Source organism: Lichenostomus cassidix, chromosome 8, assembly GCF_008360975.1.
Source record: "Lichenostomus cassidix isolate B80296 chromosome 8, HeHo_3.0, whole genome shotgun sequence".
Classification (NCBI taxonomy): Eukaryota; Metazoa; Chordata; class Aves; order Passeriformes; family Meliphagidae; genus Lichenostomus; species Lichenostomus cassidix.
The window spans coordinates 8,759,376-8,783,631 of NC_139489.1; the positions used below are offsets into that span (position 1 = coordinate 8,759,376).

Genomic DNA, 24,256 nt, shown 5'->3' on the forward strand with positions numbered 1-24,256 from the left:
GTTCACATTTTCTTTCAAATACAAAAATCTCCTTTAAGCCAATGAGTCCACTCCAAAATGGAATTCACTTAACTGAAGTGAGTAAAAAGATGCTGACTGTGTTTTAAGTAATATGCTGAAGTTTCTTCAGAGCAAGATGCTGACTGTGCTTAAGTAATATGAACTATATAGTAAATATAACTTTAGTACAGAATTTATCACAATAATTTCCTGTTCTTTACATGAATTATTCAGAATGACGTTTGCTAGTGAAAAACCAATCAGGACTATCAGTTTTGGATGCCACTGTGAAGCAAGTGTTCTGAATCTATCATAAAAACACGCAGTTATAGCACATCTGTTTTTGTTTTCCTACCAGAGACCCCTTAAAAGCTGTGACAAAGGTAAGTCCCTGAAAGCACTCTAAACATTGCCAGATATCTAGAGCTTGCTCCATATTTCTTCCTCAGACCCTGTCCAAATTCCAAAATTGATAATGTACCCACAGATTCACTAACAGACTCTGCACTGTCTGTAAATGCAAATGTCTAATTAGTATGCATAAACTTAGACTTCACACATGGCCTTAATGTGGAAATCCACTTATTTCCTATCTCAGGTTATTACAACTGCCAATTTAAAATGAAATTTCCATGCCTTCATACAGTAATAAAAATCGGTTCATTCATGAAGCCATAGTTCCTGCTGTCTTTCCTCTTCTACCAACATAAAAATAATAAATCCTACTTACACAGTCAAGTATTGAAAGTTCTTTACTCCCTGAAATAATTTATGGCCTTCATCAGCTATAACTTTCATGATTATTCCTTAACAAAACCATTTTCATCTGTATTGAGCAACATTTAAATAGTTAACACGTTACCTCCTAAAATGAAAACTAAAAGTAACATTATCTATGACAAAACATTTTGGGAAAAGAGCAGCTGCGTGTTTTAGAAGACACAAATGTAAATGAAGTTTTCCCATCGGATTCGAATTCCTGCTTTTGTAATAAGTATCCAGGCAATCAGCAGGAGGTAGCACAATGCACAACTGGAATTAATGGTTTGTCCCTGAACCAGTACTGTGTTTTTCAATAAAAAGAGATCATATCCAACTCTTTTGTGAGGCGGTGGAATTCTAAGCTCCGTGCACTCACCCCACTGCCAGCAGCCATAATGAGCACAGAGGTGGAGAGCAGATGTTGTACCTTGCAAACTAATGTTTCATTTGTTAGTCACATACCTGCCGTCTGCCAGCCACTGCAAACCCTATTCCTCCCAACACCTCATCCCTGTGAGTTTAACAACCACTAGCCAGCTGCCTGCACAAAGCAGATCCTAAATAATAAACAGCAAATTAATTAAAGCACTGGGGACTAAGCAGGAGATGCGGAGATAGAATTTTCCTCCATAACTAGGCGGGGGTTTGAATCTGGAACTTCTAGTTCCACTGCACTTAACCAGGCCTTTTCAATTATTAATTTCCGCACTGAACTGGCAAACAGCACAGCATTAAGGTCTCCTTTAGCTAGGGGAAGCATGCCTGGCCGCAGCCCGGCTCGTCCCGCAGCCACGGCGACATTCCGTGAGGGAAATGCGACTCGAGGCACGCCGGGGCTGCGGCGCCACCGCCAGGCCATAGACCGAAATGCAACCCACGCAGCGCGACGCAAAAATTCCGAATTATATGTATAGAATCGGCTGCAAATAATAGTTCAGGGGTTTTTTTTTTACATCTTATTTTCTTCATAACTCTCACAACCACTCTGTTACCAGCGGAAGGGTGCTGCAAACCACACACAGCATTACAAAGTGAATTCATACTCCAGCTGAAAGAGAAAGGCCAGTTGTTGACATGTGGTTCCTGTGGGACATGGGATCAGAACGAGCATACCCCTGCTGTGAATCACCGACGATTACAGGGATCTCTAAAACCCTTTGACAAAAACTCCCCTGGATGGTGGAGTTCACGATTGCTGTCCCCAGCCCCTCGCACACCAGCAGATGGCAACCCAGCTCCACAGACCCTCTACAGGCTTGAATAAAACAGCCTTTGGATTCCAATTCCTCATGAATTTAAATGGAATTACCTGCCTTGTAATAATCTCACTCACTAACTCAAATCTGTAGCCAATTAGCCACTCTTCCTCATAGCCAGGAACGATACAAATTTTAATTTTCTTTTTAATAAACAGTATCCTGCACATGGGAAATACACTGTTAGGGGAAGTTTACATATTAGGTACAGCTGATTCTATGCCTAACATAGTTAATATGAAATTTTAAAAAAGTAAAGGAGCAAAAATTCGGAAAATAAGTAGTCAGTATTATCTCCTTCATCTAAAAAGCACACCCCAACTTGGACCCAGCCACAGTGCAAGGTCTGTCTGTTACCAGCTCCCAACCCCTTCCTTGCCCAGCCAAGGCCCTAACATCACAAGGATGACCCATTCTCCCCATTCCACTCAGTGTTGCCTAATCCACACAGCTTTGGGGAACTGAGCATTCACAATAAATCAGGCAGAATGTTATTCAACTGAGGAAGTTGCTTGGCTTGAAAGTTATTGCAAATCTTTGCATTTGAGCCTGTCTACCCTCCAGATCATTATTCAAAATCTCAGAGGCTTGGGTTTTTAACCATTTCTACCAGAACAAGTTGAGGCCAAGGTGAACTCTCTGGAACTGTGAGAAACTACAACAAATATGCGATTATTTCACTTTGTTTCAACCATTACCTTCAAAAACAAATGTCAAACCCTAAGTCATGAGAAATTATCCTGTGAAGATGAGACTGACCCTACAAGGAAATCTTGCAAGTCTGGCATCAGAGGATTAACAGAGAACCAACTGCTTAGTCAGCAGCCTTCATCTCTGAAGATGAAGAAATGGCTCTGACCACATCCCATGTGGTACAGAATATAAGGAAGAAAGTTTACACTAAATAGAACTGCAATCACCAGGCTGAAATCCTCAACCTCATTTTCAAAAATAATGTTCAGTTTTTCAGTTCAAGGAGTACCACAAGTTTCAGGTCAATACTGGGAGCTCTTCAGAAAAGTGAACTATTTTTAAAAAGAGTTTCAAAATCTCTTTCACAAAATAAGTTTCCACTGACAGGCTTCTTCAAATGTTTTCCTATTGCCAGAGTTGGCAGAAGTATCATGCATAGTTTCTTATTCCTGGAACATCTCAAACTTTTCCAGGCATTAGATGGTGAGCAATGCATATGAGATGTAGTCCTAATTAATGAATTGCACATTGTCAGATGTTTCTTTCACAAACCCTGGAGAGAGTGCTTCAGATGCTCTCTGTGAGGGGTCAGGGCATGGGACACACACACACACAAAAATCTCTCTCCACAAATATGGATGAATATTCAGCATTAGTGTAGTGCTCTAGTTGAGCATCTTGTCCCTAATAAACATGAGGGGAAAGTCACCCCTTGCCCACCCATAAATGTTCAGCTGTGGAACATTAGCACCTTTAGAACATTAGAACATTGCTTCTGGCAATCAATTTCATTCACACTGAGTTTTGTCAAAATTAATGGTTGAAAGAAAGACACTCCCAGTCTACCTCTACAACAATCACAAGCATCTCTTCACAAGGTTCTTTTTCTTTCTAAAATTTAGAAACCTTGATGCTCTTTATGCCTTCCCTCATAAGAGAATGCATCCACATTACTGATCTTTTGCATCACCAGTGACAGGACTCTGGGAAACAGGATGAAGCTGAGTCAGGAGAGGTTTAGGTTGGCTATCAGGAAGAAGTTTTTCACCCAGAGGATGGCTGAGCACTGGAATAGGCTCCCCAGGGGAGTGGTCACAGCACCAAGGCTGTCTGAATTCGAGGAGTGTTTGGACAACACTCTCAGGAAGTGGTGTGACTTTTGGGGTGTCCTGCACAGGGCCAGGAGTTGGACTCAATGATCCTGGTGCGTCCCTTCCAACTCAGCATATTGTAGGATTCTGTGATTCTACCACCTCCCTTAAAAAAAACACAGTCCAAGGTCTAACTCTTTTTATGACAGGGTAAGATCTCAGATAAACCCTCAAAGTCGTAAAAGATTTTCCATAAAATTACCCTTCTGTTCCTTAAACACACACTCTATACATATTCCCGACACCCAATTTTATTACCATATTTGGGTCTTGACAGCAGGAAACACCACTGAGATGCCCACGATGATGCTTTATGTGTTTTCCTCTGATTACTTCCTCAGCTATCTTAAGGATTTAAAAGTCTTAAATAGGATACTCCCAACCAGAATTCAATCTCAAAGGATCAGAGCCATTCGTCTTAAGGTAGATGATGAGCTGAAGGTCATCCTCTGAAATCCTCACATATATTTAGAAGGCACAGAGATCAGATCAACACCTATCATTCCATGATGATAGCACTCAGCATTCACTCTGCCCTGGCTTCTTTCACAAGTCAAGGACCTAGTGACAACTGCTGTGCAGGCACATTAATCCAGATTATCACATATGTACAAACTGAAAGATTCTGCCCAACAATAAATTGTATTTATATAGTTTAGCAAGTTAGAGTTTGATGTATCTCCAGTTCTGGAGTCTTTGCTGATAAGTAGCCTAGCTATCAGTCTTGTTTCAGAAGCTGGAAACTAATTTCTGTAGATTTGCCATTGTTAGCTTTTTGTTTTGCCTTGCAAATATTTTCAAAGCAGAAAAGCATGCAATTTAAGCACAGTAAAAAAATCTGTAGGATTAGTAGTAGTTAGAAAGCACAAATCTACATTACTGAATGCCAGAAAGTAATTTAGCAAAGGAAAATCTACTGATACCTGCAGTGCCAGAAAGAGGGAGCAGAAACAATGCACACAGCTTTCCTGGCTTTTCTAATCACACTCCACTTCTCTCTAGCTATCCAACTACTGTATTACAACAAATAATAGAAGAATTAAATGCTCTAGCAGTCAAGGCTGGCATATTAAATGACACTCTGCATTACTGAACTTACTCATCTCCTAATAGAGCTATTCTTCAAAGGAGATTAATTATACTGGCAAGAGACCTTTTGCTATTCTAATTTGTGAAACGTATTTCAATACCACAAGCATATTAAAACAGCTGCAAACATGTAACTAGCTCCAAGATCCCAGGACTCACTGCATTTAATTAAGTGTTCATCTTGTGATGTTCTTTAGTCACTGCTTTTGAAACCCACTTCATATAAAAATTTTTAATGTCTAGGCTTAATTAACTGCAACTGTAATGAACACACAGCCCATCATAGAATATACAGAGATGGAAAAGTGACAGTACAGTTCAGCACCTAAACACCATCACAGAGGGACAAAACCTGGATTTACAGATTATTTTTTTCTGTTTTTACTTAGGAAACAGAGAATTTTAATCTATTTTAAAATAACTCATTGGTGGTGTGTTTTCTATCAGAACATTTGATAGACAGCACAAACACTGCCATGACAAACTGAAAACACAGCATATGAGTAATATGCAGAATTATAATATGCAAACATCTGCAGCTTGCTGAGCTGCACACAGCTGTTAAGCAACAACCTAGTATTCCAAATTAAATATCTGAGAATTAATGCTTTGTTTTAAAGCACAGTTATTTTCATTACCCTAAGCTACGGAGTTTCAAGGCATTTATCTGCCTCTAGAGAACAGGCCTGTGTTTTAACATATTACTTTTTCTAATCCCCATCAGATAAATACTTATATGCCAAGTTCACATGAGCATTCTCCCTTTCTGTTATCATTGAACTTAGAACCACTGATGAGAGCATAAATTTAAGGTAAACTCTGAACAGGCACCAAAATAAGACACAATACAATTAAATCAAATCAGAAGAATTTCAAAATAGTAACATGTCTGAAAATGTCAAGACTACAATTACTTCATTGTGAAATCAAAATTAGTTGTAACACAAATGTGTGGCTTTTTGAACATTAAAGATTTTAGTTTCGTTTCATAGTGTGATGGTGCCAAACTGTCTAGGAACCCCCAGAAAATTCTCAGGGCTATATCCAAGGTACACCCTTTTACTTAAGGGGCCATTGCTTCAAAACAGTCTTACAATGTAACAAATTTACCCAGTTACTTGCAGCTCTCTTAGTAGCACACGCCAAAATTCCTAACTTGAGTAGAAGTTGTTACACAAGTTAACTCTGTAGATAGTCAGCAAAAAAATTTCAACTTTGCTTTTAGTCTAATACTTACCAACAATTTTTGTTGCATATATGCCTACTCACAAGTAACTGTCTTTTCCTACTCTTGTATTTCTCATCTACTCACACTTCAGTGATTTTAGATTTTTAGAGGTAATAAGGAACATCTACAAACAAAACATGTTCCTTTTTGTATGCAATTCAGACTTGACTGTAGCCATCCGAGTGTGTGTCCCCATACAGAATACCCTGTTCTTAAAAAATACTAATTTAACTGATGCAAAATTCCTCAAAAATACTTTCACTTTACCAAAATCTTTTGACAGAAACCACAAGGAAGAGCAGATGTCAGTTCCAGCTCTTCAATTCCTCGGACAGTTATCCCTTTCGGATTCATCCCCCTAGCTATTCCCTAGGGAAATAGGCAGAGGTAGCTCTTCAGAAAGCTGCATCACAGTTAAACTTGTATGAAATGGTTAGGCTCCTATGTTCACATCTCCTAGACTTCCAGTGGTATTTTCTTCAGGAATCAGGCAACTTAAGTAGCACTGAGAAGGAATGTCCCCAAAAAGATATTATTCTCCAACGCAATTTTTTTCTTGCTGTCAAAAGCAGATTGAACATATTAGCTTCCTAGTTCACCCTGTATCCTAGAAAGTCCCACAGGAACAAAATGCTGCTTTCACCAAGCAGGAGCAGGGAAAACAAGGTAAAAACTAAAGCACAGGATCACATCACTTTTTATAGCATGAAAGCACCACGAGTATTCCCAGACTCACTCACCAAACCAGCAGTAAGGGAAGGAGCAGATTGTCCTAGAGACTGATTTCTCATGCGGACCAGGTTGGAGGTATCTCCAGGAGGCTGCCATATCGTCTGGCCAACTCCACTGTGGACACTATTTGATAATGGAAGTAGCTGTTTTCCTTTAAAAATAAAATCAAAATACCATCAGCTTGTTTTTAAACAAGTCTGCAAATTCAAAGTACAAAGCTGAGAACAAATACTGGATGTGAAGAAAAAGCATTTAATAAAAAAGCAATTTCAAGATTTTGGTAGGTTAGAACTTGTAAGAGCACCCTACCAGTATATTCATTATGTTTCATAACTAATGATTGCCAAAAAATCTACTTTGCATTATGAGATAATGGGGAAATGCAAAAACCTTCTAAAAACAGACTGCAGTCACTTTATAACTTTTCATATTCCACACAGCTTAAAAGGGAAAAAATATTTGCTGTCTTATAGGAAGGCAAAATCTCTTCAGTGTCATTTTTAAAATTCTTATGAAATTGCATTCCTAATTGTAAAATACTATCTCCTCTAAATAGCTTAGTCATCTACACATCCCCACTTTCTTCTACCTCTGGAACATTCAGCACTGCATTTCATGCAGCTGTAACGTAATATAGTGTATGTTTAAATATTGTCTTCCTTTGAACCACGGATGGATTTTTTCGCTCAATACATATTTTCTAGTCAATGCAACACTCCTTTTTGAAAAACATCAAGCAGTAAATTTCCACAATGAGAAAGAACCAAAGTCAAAGTAGGTCATACTTTGACTTCATGGAGCTTGACAGCTTCCTTTTATGTACAATGTCATTCACAAAGAAAAAAGAGAATGAAGATGTTTCTGTGGTTAAAAACACATAAGTGAAGAAGTCTGTGAATCTGGGTTTAGTTATTAGCTTCCAGATGACTTACTCTGTAAGTCTGGTCAGTCAACCCCTGTACTTCAATTTCACCAAGTTCAAAATGGGAGTGGATAATACCTGTCTTCCTTAAAGTTAGGATTATGGGACTAAATAACAACACCCCCCCCACACCCCTTCCCTTCAAGCACAGTAAAGATTCTTGTATTCAGTGGAGTATTACATGCTCAGGAATCATTTATTGCGATAAGTAGCAGGAAATCTACACCTTTAATCACATATATGCTGTAGAAAAATACTTGTTCTCTCAGAGACAGAAAACTATTTACAAATTCAACTTCACCTTGGAACTAGATGTGAATTATTACATTAGTTCCATAAAAGTGGCTGCAATATTTGGAAGACTGTCACGTAATGGGATCAGCCATAATGCTGGGGGTAGGGTGGAGAGTGGAAGTGGTGTCTTTTTTTTCTTTTTTTAACTTGTTTACATTAATTTTGTATGACAGTTACAAGCAATGGGCCAAGCACACAGCAACAGAATGAGTCAAAGTGTATGAGAGATGAGTAAGCTCAACTTTGTCTGGCAAACAGAGAAGCAGCATATTAGTACCCTTTTCTTAGTCCCACTAAAGTTGCTTAGAGCTGTGGACATGATTTTCATGGTTTGATCACTTTCAAGATAATGTATAAATACAATTACTCATTTTGCCTGCAGAGATCTAAAACTACAGAAATGTACACTGCTGTATTTATCTCTGTACAGCACTGGCAAAGATATCCTAAAATAGCAGATCAAATAATATAATTATCTAGCAGTTTAAAATACCTGTGCTTGAGAGCAAAAATAACTTTATTTAAGTCTCTATAAGATATAGTTATCAATAGCTCCTTTTAGTTCCACCAAACCTAAATCCAGGAGGGCAGAATTCCATCAAGAGCCAAATCTCAGCCAACCAGTTTGCATGCACAATCATCTACACCTAAAATAAATCTAAATCTACAAATAAACTTTTTTGATTCTGCGGCAAAAATAAGGTGGAATCATTTTTAGGATGGAGCTTTAAGCTAAAGCCTTTCCCTGCCGTGCCTGAAGTTCTGCACACATTCCAAACACCCACACTGAAAATAAACATCTAAACATGTACATTTGTTTATCCAGTTGGGTCAGACTGATCTTGTTGGGGTTCTTTACCCTTTCCTAAATCAGATATAGTACATTGAAAAATCATTAAGATGAATCAACAGGTTCTGGAGAATATGGCATTCCTGTAAATTTTCTGTTCTGAAACTATAATCTCCAAACATAAAAATTATTTTTAAAATAGAACAGAACTTCCAGTTTTCCTGCTTCCTCCTGTTTGCTTTCTTCTACTCAAAGGAGGAAAAAAAGAAAACTACAGTACTAACTTGGGCTATTGCAGTCATTCAACAGCTGTGTAGTTGATAAACTTCTGTTTTCCTCTAGTGATTAACCTAACTTGAAGAACAAACTTACATGCATACAAAGCATTATGAATGTTTCCATTTTTCAGAAACTAGCCACTTACTACAAGCAAAACACTAAGCCAAAGCCAAGCCAAAACAAAACATACATACTTTACTGCTTATTTAATTCTATTACACCTAACACCTCAAACATGAAAATATTTATCTTCCTCTGATAAAAGTTGAGGGACTGGATGTATTTTCACAATCATGTAAATCAAGCACATGCTGATGCCAAAAAAGGTGGTTTCACCTTCTTCCTCTTCCCCTCCACCTGAGAATTTCCAACTCTTCTAGCTCTTGCACTAACATGCAAATAGGCAAACAGTCAGCCTAATTAGGGAGGAAATGGGCTGCAAGTTAACCCTCCAGAACAACAGTGGCATTCAGGCATATCAGCTCTTTCATTCTAGACTGATCATGCAGCTCTCTATGCTCTATTCCAGCATCACAGACTTTGATATCCGCTTTCAGCAGTTGTGAAACCATCCCCTAGCCCACTAGCAAAGTCTTGGAAAAAAAGTAAACTACTGAATTTGGTCTGGTTTTGGCTATTTACTCACCTATGCTTGCTCCATGGTTCTACAGCTGACAAACTAAATTCTATTACAGGGTTAAACATTATGTTCACAAGAAAAAAACAAACTTTATACAAACTGAAAAAACATCTAGTTAGTAACCAAGATTTTTACTTTGAATCCCAGTTGCCTACAGTGCTTTTGGAACCCAAAGAAACTAAATAATTTGAACCTGATAGAAAAGTCAGCTTCCCAATAAGAAACAATATGGCAAAGTGGGCAAGCTTACACTCAGTGCTGATGTTAAAAGGGGCAAGAATGCATTGATGTGTCACCCAAAGTTCCACCACTCCATTCTTTCAACTTTGCATATTGAATCTTAGCTTCTAACTTTTCCGTCTGGGCAATATACAAAATTTCCCTCTAAATCCAAGTTTTTTCAGTCTTTTCTACTAACATTTCTTTTTGCATCTTTTTCTTACATAAAATTTTGTATGCCCTGCCAACAAGAGGTCACCTTACCAGTGACTTACCAGTATCTTTTGTTACAATTATGCCAACAATGCTGCATCTTTAATACTAACAAAGTGTCATATTGTCTTCACAAAATGGCATACCTGACAAAGAACTTGCCAAGCTACCTCTTCGTAGCTTGCAGTCATCTTGACTTAGCTGTCGGTGGAGTTTGGTTTTCCCAGCAGATGAAAAGATGTCAGGATTGCTGAGCTTCCTGCAACGCAGCGGAGTGGACTCTGTTATCATCTCCTGGAGAAAGAAAAACAGGCAGAATTTTGTTAATGACAGCCAAGTATCCCTTGTCAGAAACATGCAATCTCCAAGGCATAAAGGAGGCTGTTTAAAAAAAACATAAAGAAACACACCCCACCCCACTTCCCCCCCTCCAAAAAAAAAAAAAAAACCAACAAAAACAACCAACATTTAACATTAAATCCCCCTCTTTGGTGCCCCACGGCTGCACAGAAAGCACACCACAAGGTCCCAGTCAACTGCAGTCCTTGAACACCACTGCTGTAAGAAACACCATTAATAACAGTCAGAAAAAGGCAATTATGCTACAGCAGCTTTTTTCTCTTACAGTATGTAGGGAAAAAGGGTACTGAAAAAACAGGCTCAGCTTTGATTAAAGCTATTTCCTGCTAAAGCAAAAGTACTCTCTCCAATCTTCTTCAATCTTTATTCCAGTCTATGAGTAACACCTGTAAAGAAACTGTTGCAATGTCTATTGCAACCCAAAACTCCTATTATAAGTTACAGCTCTATGAAGACCATATGCATAACTAAATAATAATTAGGATAATGATCAGCCTTTATGTCATGTCTTTGTTATTACTACAAACAAAATTAGACATGTATTTGTCAGAAACACTCCCACACATGTGAATTCCTTTCACAGCATACAGAAAAATTTCAGTCACAATAGTGTAGGCAGAGCAGTGTCAAGCTCAACCACAGTTCTTTCCTCGTGTTTTTCATTGTTCTGGAGGTGTCAAACTCTCATTCCACACCCAAGGAAGAACTACCAGCATTGCTATCAGACATGGATCTGAAGATGTGACACTTTCCATTACAGCCCATATAGATGAACTGCTCAAGTTCTCCCTTCTCTGCAGCAGTGTGAAACATTCCACTTGTTTTAATGGACTACTCCATTTTATTTCAAATGTCTCTCATTAGCTATACAGCACTTCAAGTCATGCTTATCCTCATAAAAATCTCATCTGAGGCAGAAAAATAAACGTTCCCTGCATGATACATTACCACATTATTTAACATAGTTTAAAATTATGTTTAAATCAAAAACTAGTTTACCAGTTACGGTTTTTAATTAAAACTTGCAGATTCCAGTCAAAATCTATTTCTGAAGTCATTAATTCAAATCTATTCAGTCTACAGTGTTATACCTCAAACTGTCAAATCCAGACCAGGACTACACACTTTAAAAACCTCAAAGGGAAAGGAGTGGGGGGGGAAGGAGGCAAATAAAGTGTTTTTACATGAAAAAAAATCTGACTTGGGATTTGAAATAGAATTCTCATTTAGCTCTGAGTCACTCATTCTCAACCTTTCTTAGACCCCATCTCCTTCTAATCATGAAATCTTTTGGCACCTCATAATACTGAATAACTTTATTGTTATTGTTTGAGGGACAGCAGTGCTTTGCTCCACATCAGCTTCAGTGGTGCACGTTTCCCAGGCTGCTCTGGATACAATTTCTTCTCTAGTTCTGGTCACACTTTCAGTCTCCATAGCACCTAAACCAGACCTAGAGAGACACCTGGGTACCAGAGCAGGTCAGTTCACCCACCCAGCTCACCATACAGCTGCAAACAGCTGTGTTGGTGCAGGAGTGGGGAGAGGCTCAAAAACAAGTGATCTGAGGTAGAGAAAACTGCTCAAGCTGAAAACTGTTTTAATCTTATGGTTCCTTGTACACGTTTTGGAGCAAAGAGTGTCACATTTTCATTTGTCTCTGACCTTCCCCACAAAGGTATTGAGGTCTTTCGTTTCCAGCAGCCTACACTTCTGCTTTTCTGCCATTTGTAGAGCTGAAAAGGCATCTACCTGTCTTTCTCTTTGAACTTGAGAGTAAGCTAAATAATATTAAATTGCAGCATTAGCAGTACCCCAGCACAGGGGACTCTGAAAGCTACAGAGGCCAAGGGCAGAGAGCCTTTGCTGCTTCTATTCAGGATGGCAGAACATGGTTAAATCTGTGTATATGTATGTGTATATATATATATATATATATGTATGTGTATATATATATATATATATATATATATATATATATAAAAGCAGACATACAGAAACATATACACACTTTTAATAAGGCCTGTCCTAAATGCCTATAATGTCTGAAATCCAGCACATGTTTACCACCTCTGACAGTCTGAAGTTACCACACCTCAAAAAAAAACAAACCCACAAACATGGGCACTCTAGGGTACAAACAAATTACTTAAGAACCTAATCCAGCCTACCCTCTCACACACCTCATGCTTCAATTTCAAATGTTCCCAGTATCCGTCAGTATCCAGCTTCTCCCTTGAAGCTAGTCATGTGTTGAAAGGCCCCATGCACATTATCAGCAGTTAAAATTAAAATGTCAAAGACTAACAAGAAGGGAAGTGTTCTAACTGGGACGTCTTTGTTCAAAGTTTTGGGGGTGTTTGTTGGTGGTTTGGAGGTTTTGTTTTGTTGTTTTGGTTTTTCCCCTGCAGGTGCATATTCTCCTCCCCTTCAACACATACACAAACACACACATATACACCTCTCCCCAGTCCTTCTCAGTGAACTGCAACTAAATAAGAACATTCATTCACTTGGCACATTAGGTAAGGAAAGGCACTGAAGTCAGAAAGAAAAGTAGTGAGTAACGTTACAAGCAATTTCTCTATTTTACATCTCTCTTCACATAATACACAGATATTCACATAGCCCTACCAGGCAAAGAATGTGCCCACTTCCCTACCCTTCCCCTTTTCCCTCTATACACAGCCTCTTTTTATTGGCAAAAATAATTACAAAGTCTTAATGTGTCTTCTTGAGTTACAGTACACAAGTCTTTAGATCTGATAACATCTAAATCAAAAGTTCCCCAGCTGAAGGGCACACCTACTCCTACCACAGTATCTGATCAGCTACAATACTCTGCCTACACACACCTTTGAGGTCAACCCAATGGCACAAGCTCCTTCTCAAAAAGCCATTCCATGTGTCAGCTGTCCCCAGCTTCAGCTTTCCAACCAGACTTTGACCACAGAGATAGGGAAGGAACAGTAGAAAAGTAAAAACAGCTTCCCACGCTCACCAAAGAATCCACACTTCTAGACAAAGTGGATTTGGTACATATTACATACGGAAAATTCTTCATCAACTCTTTTTTTGATAAGCACATTAAACACTTGGGCAATACTCAGATGACTACAGAGGTGTTGCATGTCTGGAAGAAAAGGCCTCCAACCACATTCTGCAGGTTTATACACTGTTTAGCTCACTTTTCAAATATATATTTAAAAAGTGGGGGGAAAAAGTGCACTGTTCTGAGAAAGCCTGTTATGTTTTAAAAAATGCTAAGTGCAACACAGCCAGTTCAAAATTTCATTTTCTAAGAGCTGTGCCCATATTGTGTCAGCAAAACAATAAAGAGGGAAAGTTTTAGCTTGACAACAATAGAGATGTCTTTCATAAGACTGCAATTTACTTCACTCATCCATCAAAACCTGCTTTGATATTGCAGATCACAGATGAACTGCATGGAAATAGCAGTAGATTACATTACCACTCTTAAACAAGGAAGGAAAAAAGCCTAGAGGAAGAGATCTTTCCCTGTCCTTGCCCCAAAGCAATGCATACAAAGAACACAAAAATCTTACACAACATTCCAAATCGATGAATAAAGAAACTCTTTGCAGCGATGGAGCAAAATTTTGCTTACATGTTTTCAAACTACTAAATTAATCTATCAGAGCAAGTGGTTGAACAAGAGATTACATAGCACAAACTGCCATAATTTTAAGTACTCCACTTCCACTTTTCAAAAGAAAAAAATTTTACAACTCTAGAGATGAAAGCATTAGTAAGCACGTAACACTTTGCCCACACCGTGTGAAAAGGACTATGAGCCTCTCTCCATTCATTTCTTTTCAAAGGTGATAAAAAACTTAATTTATTTTGGGCTTGTGGCTTTTGCCACAAGCTAAAAAGTCTGGTTCAAACAGCCAACTGATTCCTGCAAAGCTTAGGACAGAAGATAAAAGTGTCACATAATCTTGATTTGCTAGGCAAAGATTATTGCTATCAGTCCCTGTACAATGTACAAAGGTACACAAAAGTTTGCTCACATAACTTGAAATAGCAGGATATGAAGAAGAATGGCCAAAGCTTTTCTTGACTATCAAGAGGCTCTGCATTTCTCAGCTCAGTCACCACACTTGCACAGAAAAAGCATTAAAATAGCTCTGATACTGGAATAACACACAAGTCTGTTTCTCTTGCCTGAAATCTCACAGTGGGGTTATCACACTCAGCTGGATGGAGAACCAGATTGTGACAGGAGCAGCAGACAAACGACAAGAAGCAATATGTGCTTCTCAATGTGCCTGATCACACTAATATCCCCTGTTAAAATCCTGATCTGCTAATTTCAGAACATAGCTCCAAGGAACCTTCTCAGTCATCCTCTCTGTCCCACTGCACAGGAAAGGTTCCAAGCAATTAAAGCAGGAAATAAAAGAACCAGCACATAAACCACCACAAGGATCTTCAGAAGCTCTTTTGTTTCCCCACTGTTCATTTAATGGTGCTGCAGCAGAGCAGCATAACACAGGTCTTTAATCTACAAAAGGCAGGTGAATACTGCAAATTCCTGCAGTATACAGTGAATACTTGCAAATTCCATGCAGATTCCTGTTTTCCTTGGACTGCCAGGTGAAGTATCACACAATTAGTGAGACTGACACATCAGCATCAGACCAATGCTGGGATAAAACTTCTCAAGCCCTGTTTTATGACCTACATTTAGGATGTAACAGATCATCCAAAGGACACTTCCTTACATGTGACTGTGTTATAACTAACACATAAACTGCCTCGTGATCTCTACAAGAGCAAAACACTCAACTGTGACTGACAAATATTCAAGTCTGCAGGTCAAAACATGTTAAATTGTTAGCCAGGGGGTGGGGAATCTACACAAAAGTTTTCTATGAACAGGAAATCCATTAATAAGAAAAACGAGAAATCTTTCTTTTGAAGCCTAACGAGCATAACAACCTCAGGTCATCTGGAAGTGAATCCTAGCAAAGTGTTGGACGGAAGAATGAAGATTTAACTACAATAAACTGGCCAAGAATTCACTTTTATTAGCCCATCTTGTAAAGAAGATAACCAATGAGCAATGTAACTTGAGGGTAACTTGATACTTTCTGAATTTTTTGAAAGCATCAGAAATAGTCAACATTGAAAGCTGCATTTTCTATTTTTTAACACAGTACTGTTTGTCCTTTAAAAGATAAAAGCCTGTTGTGTCAGGGCTCTGTGCATATCTGAGCAGCATTCTTCTTCTCCTCAGCCTTTCCTCATCACTTTATATAATCTGTGTGCATACCCTTAATGAAAGATAAACCTGATCCTGTCATTAGGCCTGCTCTAATATACTCTAAAATATACTGAAAATTAAAGGCCTAGGGAATAGATCACAAACCAAATATCTATCTATATAAGTAGCAATTAGTGCAATGGAATCATAGTATTTATGCTTTAGTATCTAGCACTGAAATTTGCCTTAACTTTCCAGTCTGGACATTACACATTGAGAGGAGAGGACCAGCAGTTTACCAGGAAGCTGGGGTGAACCCACATGTGACCAAAATTGTAGACTAAATAAGAATTTGCAACTAAGTCTCTTTTTAACTGTATCTGCTTAACTCATGTACTTGCCAGCAGCACCCTGAAAAATGTCAGAGACAGCAGAATCAAGGAAAATTACAGTAAATCAACATAGCCTCTTAGGATCTATAATGTATTGGTTTATGACATCATCAAGAGAGAGAAGCTTTACAGAATGCATTACATTCTATAAAAGTGCCAGTATTTTAAAGACAGAGGAGAGTTGTACATTATTTTTCTCTGCAGTAGACTTATTTGAGGAACTTTGCAATAAATTCCAACATTCCTTAATAATAAATTCCAATATTCCAGTAAATATATAACCTTAATTTGGTGTCAATATCAAGTTTTCGAAATGACTGCAAAGCCAACTGTTACTCGCCACAGTGATGTTTTAAACACCATTTACCATCCTGAGTACCTACAGCTTCCTCTGTACACTCAGCTGCAGTTATAACACAGATGACAAAAAAAGTCACAAACTCAAAACTTCATGATAAAAAAAATCCCACAGTTAAAACCAAACAAACAAGATAAAAAGGAATGCTCCCTGAAAGACCCAGTATCAGAAGCCTATACTGTCAGATACACACTCCTTATCTTGCTCTTTCAATGAGGTTTTTTTTTTCCTTGTTAACTCTTCCAGGAACAACTACAGGGTATGTTTGATTAGAACTAATGAATCAGAAGATTTAATGTTTCATCAGGGAAGTTAGTGCTGTTAACTTTGTTATGAAGTGTCCCAGCTGTAGGATCACATGAAAAAGCTTGTTAAAAAGAAAAGGTAAATATTTACAACTGTGTACATTATTAGCCCCTTTCTGAGGACCATTGAGATGCAGAATCATTTTATTCCTAATGGAACCACAGTCTAAAAGACAAGGTCATTGATGGTTAAATTGTATCAGTTTGAATGTTTGGTCCTTACATAAAAAAATCAAATGGCTTAAACAAAGTATTCAATCCTACTTCAAGATCTCCCCAACAGCAAAAAGTAAAGAGTAATTATTGAATTCAGCTTGTAAATGCCTAAAGCCAAATGAATTTCTTCAAGGAAAGAAAAAGAAACAGAGCCTCTAAAGACTGTATCAGACTTCACAGAGGCTCAAAGAAACCACTATCACTCTATCAAAACTCCAAACCTCACACCAGGCTCAGTAGCTGCACTGACAACAAAACCAGTCTGAACAAAGACACTGAGCATTAAGGCCACATCATTCCTTTATCATTGCTCTTCTAGTGTGAGTATTACAAACATTAAAAGGTTGTATTGAGCAGGGATATTAACTCCTGGCCAGATAAAACAAAACAACTCTATAATTCATCATCCTTACTCATATGCTGTAAGGATTAAAAGAAATATGACCCTCTCCCCAAAGAAAAAAAAAAAGGTATTTGTAATAAAATTTGATCTTATAAGACATCAAAACACCTTCTTTCTGAAGATTTTCTTTCAATGCACTCAAAAGGTGTGCCAAGCATGTGATGTGTCCCAACATCACTGACTAGAATTACTGCAAGTTCTCTTGAACATCCTGTGTGTTATCAAATACTCCCTTATCTTCTCTATTCTTGTCTATTAGATTTTATATGGTTAAATAGAGGCGCATGTTTAGATTTGCTAAAGACCATAATCCACATCATCAGCAAAGAAAATGTTTCTCCGCTCCTTACAGATTTATTTGGATATTTATTACACAGAAAACACTGATTAACACCTTCTACTACAATTATGAGACAGACTAGAATGGGAACTGCTCATGGAACCAGGCAAGCAGCAGAAAAGGCTGCATTTTAACCTGTGCAGGCAAAGAAACCTATGATTTCATATTGGCTACAAAAAGAAGACTTACCAGAGCATTCTGCAGGGCACCTTCATTCCCTCTAACACCGATGCTCACTTTGGAGGTTTCAGACATCCAACTATATTGATTTTTGTGCACATTACATTGTCTCTCTGTCTCGTTCACAGAGAAAGAACAAACCAACATAAAACACCTATCTATACCTGTGTAAATTCTGTTTTATGCCCATTAAAATATTACAATCTAGTTAATTTTCATGTGGAATGTAAACTCTGGTTTTTTAGGGACAGAGATGAACAAAACCTAGTGGTAAGTTTTAAGTTCATTCAATTCACACAAACAATTGCTTCATAGCAACAGGATCAGGAAGAACATTTCATCTGATTTTATACATTTCAGAGAGAATCCTCCAGGTTGAGTTGGAAAAACTAAGAGATGTTATCTGTATTCATATCTGGTTCTTGACCCAAAACAATATAGACCCTTCTATGTCTAAGGCACAAAGAAAATATTTTTAAATTAAAATAACAGCTGAAAATACAAAGTTTGACAAGCAAACAATAACAGTGTATTAAAATGTGTGTGCTGTATAAAAATTACTTTTTATCAATGATGCAGAGTTCTAATCTTGTTTTGCAAAAAGCACTTTCCAAAGAAAAATGTTAAGATCCATTAAGTTTGGAGCACAGTCTCAAATAAAATTATCTATTGGCCCAGAATGAGATATTGCCCTTAAAAAACTGTCCCAAGACTAAGGGGGCAAGAGGAAAGAAATCCATGCCCAACTGCTATTCCAAGGCTTGTTTCAAATGAAGCTGCCTACAAAGAAAATAAAAAAGCAACCCATGAACTGAACTTCGGTGGAGAATCACTCAGGTGAGCTCAAGGGGCCTTTCTAATCAGAGATTCTTTGGCTACTTACAGATGTGTAATACAACTTAAGACTTGGTCATTAACAGTTAAAGCTCACTTGAATAGCAAATATTGCACAAAGGAAAGTATGAAACTGGAAAACACAACAGAAATCTACTTTAGCAACGCTATTTTTTTTGCCCAGGATGTTTTTTTGTGTATCACAGATATGAACAATAGTAGTGGTGGAACCATCCACAGTTAGACAGAGATCACTGGCAAAATAAAATATAACAAAAACTAATGGACTGGTAAGAGTTAGAATACTATTTGTTCATATACATGACAAAGGGAGACCAAGACACAATTTAATCTGGTGTTATCATCACTGAGGATGAACTCTATTTGCAGCATTAAAAAAAAAAAATTGTAGAAGTTCCAATGCTTAGGCATCAATACTTTTGTTTCCATGAACCATCTGCAACCTTCTCACTTCCTACCACAAAGGAGATAAGCAGATCGATTCAGAGCCAAAAATAAGAAGCACTTGTGTGAAGTTTTCCTGAGAACAAATTTTCCTTTAAACTCAACAGCAGATCGGCATGTAGAGAATGGAAAAAACATTACCATTTTATTATAAAGCTGAAAATAAAATTACCAGTGGCTTTAGACCTAAATGAAATTAAGTCAGGCTTTGGAAACACAACAAATGCCTAGTCCTTAGCTTCTCGTAACAGAAATCCCATTAAATGGCAGTCGAAGATAAACTAATTCACAATTCTTATCAATGTCTGCACAAAGAAATGGAGACTCTATAATCTGCACAAAAGCTTCTCCTCACCAAGTAGTGTAATACAGCTCCATCACAAAGGAACAAAAGCCAAAATTTTTTCAAGGACAAGACGTATTTCTTCCCATCTGCCTGAGAACAAAATCAATGCCCAAGTGTTAGGTTCATGAACACCACCATGCCTTGAGCACAAACAAAGAGTGGAGTCAGCAGACACTTCTGCTAAAGCATCTGCTAAACTGGCAAAACAACAATGAAAACAGAATCTCCTCTATCCTAAAAACAGGGATTAATGTAAATGTCAAAGAATATACAACTAACTAAATGAATGCATAATTTTAACTTTTACGGTCATATTTCTGCCACCTTCATACTGCACAGGTCCAATTTAAGTCAATTAATAAAGCCCTAGTTGCTACTGACATGTCACTGCATTCATCTATGCCTGGATATTTAAACATCTAAATGCCTTCAGTCACTGCAATAACCATACAACTCATTTATAAGCTTTTCTCTAAAACAGTGACTATAATTTATTCATTTGTTCTCTGATCTTCTGGTGCTGTCCTGAACACTTGACATCAGTTCTGGCTACCTCATTTCCTTCTAAGGGTCTTTACTAAGGCTCCATATTAAAATGTTATTTTTATGATAATAAAATGCTTGTAAATCTACTAAATATTGAAGGGTATGATTTCAGCAACTAATAAATCTGTTTCAATTACTAGGCATTCCATTTTTGAGACATTTCCTTGCTCTGGGGCATTATAAAACCTTCTTTACAATAAAACTGGAGTATGATACAGTCATAAGAAGAGCAGCTGCTAGTCCTCAGTGAACAGAGGACATGCAACTACCAGATTTGAGAGAACAAACATCAAAGAAACATTGCTAGACATGAAATTACTTCACTATCAGTGCATTTTCTCCATGTAGCATCACATGTCTACATTACACACTCTTGTCCAGTTTTGTCCTTCCTAGAGCTTAACACTTTGCTTGCATTAGCGAAGTTGGATTCTTTGAAAGCTGCAGAGAAGACAAAGGTAGTTTTGTCATTTGTGTACTTGCTTTGTAAGAACAAATTGTTTTCTAAGAACAAAGAGTGAATGGAAAAGCAATTTGATGATTGTGAGCTATGCACTCTTCAATGCAAAAAAAAGCAAACCCCTAGTTTAGCACCTGGGATATCTGAAAATCATAGAATCATACACAGTCTTCAGTTAGAAGTGATTTTTAAAGACCACCTAGTTCCAGCCCCACTACCAGGGGCAAGGACACTTTCACTAGACCAGGTTGTTTAAAGTCCCCTCAAATCTGACCTTGAACCCCTCCAGGGATAGGGTATCCACCACCTCTTAGCAACCTATCCCAGTGTGTGCCACTCTTTGTAAAAAACTTCTTTCTTAAATCTAATCTACATCAACTCTCCTTCAGTTTAAAACCATCACCCCTTGTCCTGTCCCAACAGACTCCACTAAAAGAGCTCCACATGCACAGGGAGACAGTCTTTACCCATTTGTTTAAACCATTTGCAGAATCTAACTCAGGTGTTGTGCAGTCCCTCTGCATGTGTATGATCCTGATGGGATGAAAATAACCTGCAGAGGCAGCAGCACCAAGTTCCCATTATACACAGCACCAGAAAGGCATATTAGAAAAATAATATATTAGAAAACTAGGGGTTTTAAATAGTTATTATTGAGCTCAAAGCATGACAGCTGTATTTTCAAAGGATAAAAGGAAAACAGACTTGAGCATCAATTAATCAATCTGACAAGTATTGCATTTCATAAAAGTCTTCAAGCTTTCTGAAATGCAGCTGTAATGCTTTCTCAAGTTTTCATCCCAAGACAGAATTCCCCTCACTCTTTGGGGGATGTACCTTTTCTGCTTAGTTTTTGTTGGTCTGGATTAAGAAAACACAACCAAGTGTCTCAAGTTTGGGTCTAACTGCACACACAATTTAGTCTTTGGCACAACAGCCTTCCATATGCTGCAGGCCAGCATTTGTTTACCACTGTAACCTTTCTGTACTTTCTCTTCCATCCTGAAAGAATCTACTCTGAACTCTTCCATCAAATCCCATAGGGGAAATTCAACAGGGGGGTGGCAGGACCTACACAATCTATTATTGTTTTTTAATCCTGTTGTGCTAGCAGCTAATATATCCAAGTGATAAACACACACAGTGTATATTCAGCTAATTTCCACAAGACAGCTCACAGTCACTGCAAGAAGTTAGGACTAGCTGAATGAGCTCCAAAGAAGCAAAAATTTCACTGGAAATCTGTCCTGAATAGATTGCTGGGTGTTTGGACAATGAGCAGATACTGGAAGGTGCATTCCAGAAGTGCACTGAAAATCAGCTTCTTATTACAACTCCTATTAAGTATTTTCACTATTAGCTGAATTAGCTGATATGTCAAACACCTACAAAAAGAGTTTCAGAACACAGCATGACTCAGTAAATGTCAAGATAAAATTATCCAAGTATCAATCAATCCATTAACTAATTAACTTATTTTGGCTACTAACAGCTGAGAATGTTTATGGTGGATTACTCGTCACACCATATAACAAGAAACATTAGAGACAATCTTCCCATATAGACAGCTCACATGGACATGTGTGGACTGAAACTGAATCAGAAATTACATTTCAAAATTCTTACACTCCCCACAGTTCAACCTCAACAGTGCCATCTGCTTCTGGAAATTTAAACATGTACATGGAATGTTTTGAATTGCTGTCTTGCTTTTACATTCACGAAAATCCAGACCAACTACAAGGTTTTAAAAGATGTTTTATTGGTAGAAGTGCTTACTGTATGTATAACAAAAAATGAAGCTATTTACGACGCAACTCCAATAGCAAAGACCGTATTTTCCTGGAAAAAAATACAGCACCATCCCATTTTCCATGTACATAATGGACTCCATTAACACTAGAGCAATTTCAAATAGGAAAAAAAATTGTAAGCTAGACTTCCAAATTATTGCTAGGCTGTCAGTCTTGAACCCTCTTCTCTCACTGCACTGTAATGCGTATTTATAACAGAACATTTGAAAATAACTTCTGACAGATAACTAGATTTAGGGTTTATGGGATCCAAGCAGTAAGTTAAATAAAAAAGTCACAAAAAACACATCTTAGAGAAAAAGCAAATTAAAAAGTTCTAAATCCGGTTTCAAAGGTAGTTTTTTGAATGTCCATGGACTCAGTTCCTCCCTTCAAAGAGCAGAATTTTCACCAGGCTTCAAACACTACTACATCACTACAAAAACACACTAACCACAGCACATCATTATTTGATGTGGAAATGAAATCACTGAGCCTGTATGTGACCTGTCCATTTATCTATTGTGGCTTTTGAGGAACAAAGTCTTGCTGGGTGATAAAGCATTTTGGTTTAGCCTCAATTAGTTCACCAGCCTGGTGGTCTTCACTGCTTCATTAGCTTCAGCTACTCAGCTTCCATGAATAAGAATTTAATAAGACTTAAAAAACCCTTTTATTTTAAATAAATGCCTATCATCATATCTACAATAATCCACTGCATTTCTTATAAGCACTGAAGCTATGCTGGCTTACGGCAGGCAGCATGGGCAATAAAAAATATCTATCAGAGACAAATAAAGAATTGCCCCTTCTAGAGACTCTTAAGAACTACCTTGACAGGCAGGACAACATTCACACTCTGTGCTGCAAGGCAGATGAGCTTGCTCAATAAGTCAACTGCTAGGTGTAAATTCAATAACACACACCCATTCTACCAATACGATACCCTTGGATATTATTTGGTTTCCCAAAGCATCCAGTCAGGAATATATCCAAAATCTTTGAGTGTTTTGTAGCTGCCTAATCCTAGGCTTGGACAGTACCCCACTGTTATCCTCAAGAGCTCTGTAACAAACAGCAAGTAGTAGCAGCATCTTAAGGCCAATAATTATTCTAAAGACAAGCAGCACCACACCAAACCCAGGCACTTCTGACAGAATTCTCTTGGTTCCTTCACTTCTATACTGCTTTTGGACAAGAAATGCAGTGCACTGCATCTCTCCAGTGTCTGCTTAGCTATTCTAATATGCAAGATATTAAATTAATGTGGCTAATACACAGTATTTGCTCTTACTCTTCACTTGTGACAGGAAATCGAAATCTCGCATGGACAAGCTGAATCATCCAAGCTGCTGATGCAATGCCTACCTACTTATTGATTTACACAAAAGAGATTTGTCCATTAATACTCAACTTCGAGAGAAGTGATGATTCTATTTTCTCAGGCCAGACAAGTGCCATCAGCCCTCTAGTGCCACTTTGCTCTTATCTAACAAGCCCATTGCAGAATCAGTCACTTGACTCTACATCCCTTTTTGTCTGCGTCTGGATTTATCTTTTGGCTCAATTCTATTATTATCTAATAAGCACATTACAGAATTGATTCTTTGACTCTATTCCCCTCTGCCTGCTTTTAGATGACTCTTTCCCTCAGTCACTTTTTCAGCACCCCACACTTTTAAACATTAGTATGAACACACAAGTGAACTCAGAGGAACAGGTCGCCAGGAGCTCCCATTTCTGCTCAATGAGGACACAGA

At 37.9% G+C, this 24,256-nt stretch overlaps 1 protein-coding gene across 5 annotated transcripts in view; it reads right to left on the minus strand.

Annotated features, from left to right (window-relative positions):
• The window catches only part of MAST2 (microtubule associated serine/threonine kinase 2), a 185,366-nt gene that overhangs the window by 153,611 nt on the left and 7,499 nt on the right, over positions 1 to 24,256 (minus strand). For all 5 annotated transcript variants that reach the window (XM_085067704.1, XM_085067702.1, XM_085067712.1 and 2 more), the window contains exons 2-3: positions 10,415 to 10,562; positions 6,920 to 7,062 (exon numbers count right to left, since the gene is read on the minus strand). In XM_085067704.1, coding sequence (XP_084923830.1) covers positions 6,920 to 7,062; positions 10,415 to 10,562 — 291 coding nt within the window. The remainder of the gene's footprint in view (positions 1 to 6,919; positions 7,063 to 10,414; positions 10,563 to 24,256) is intronic.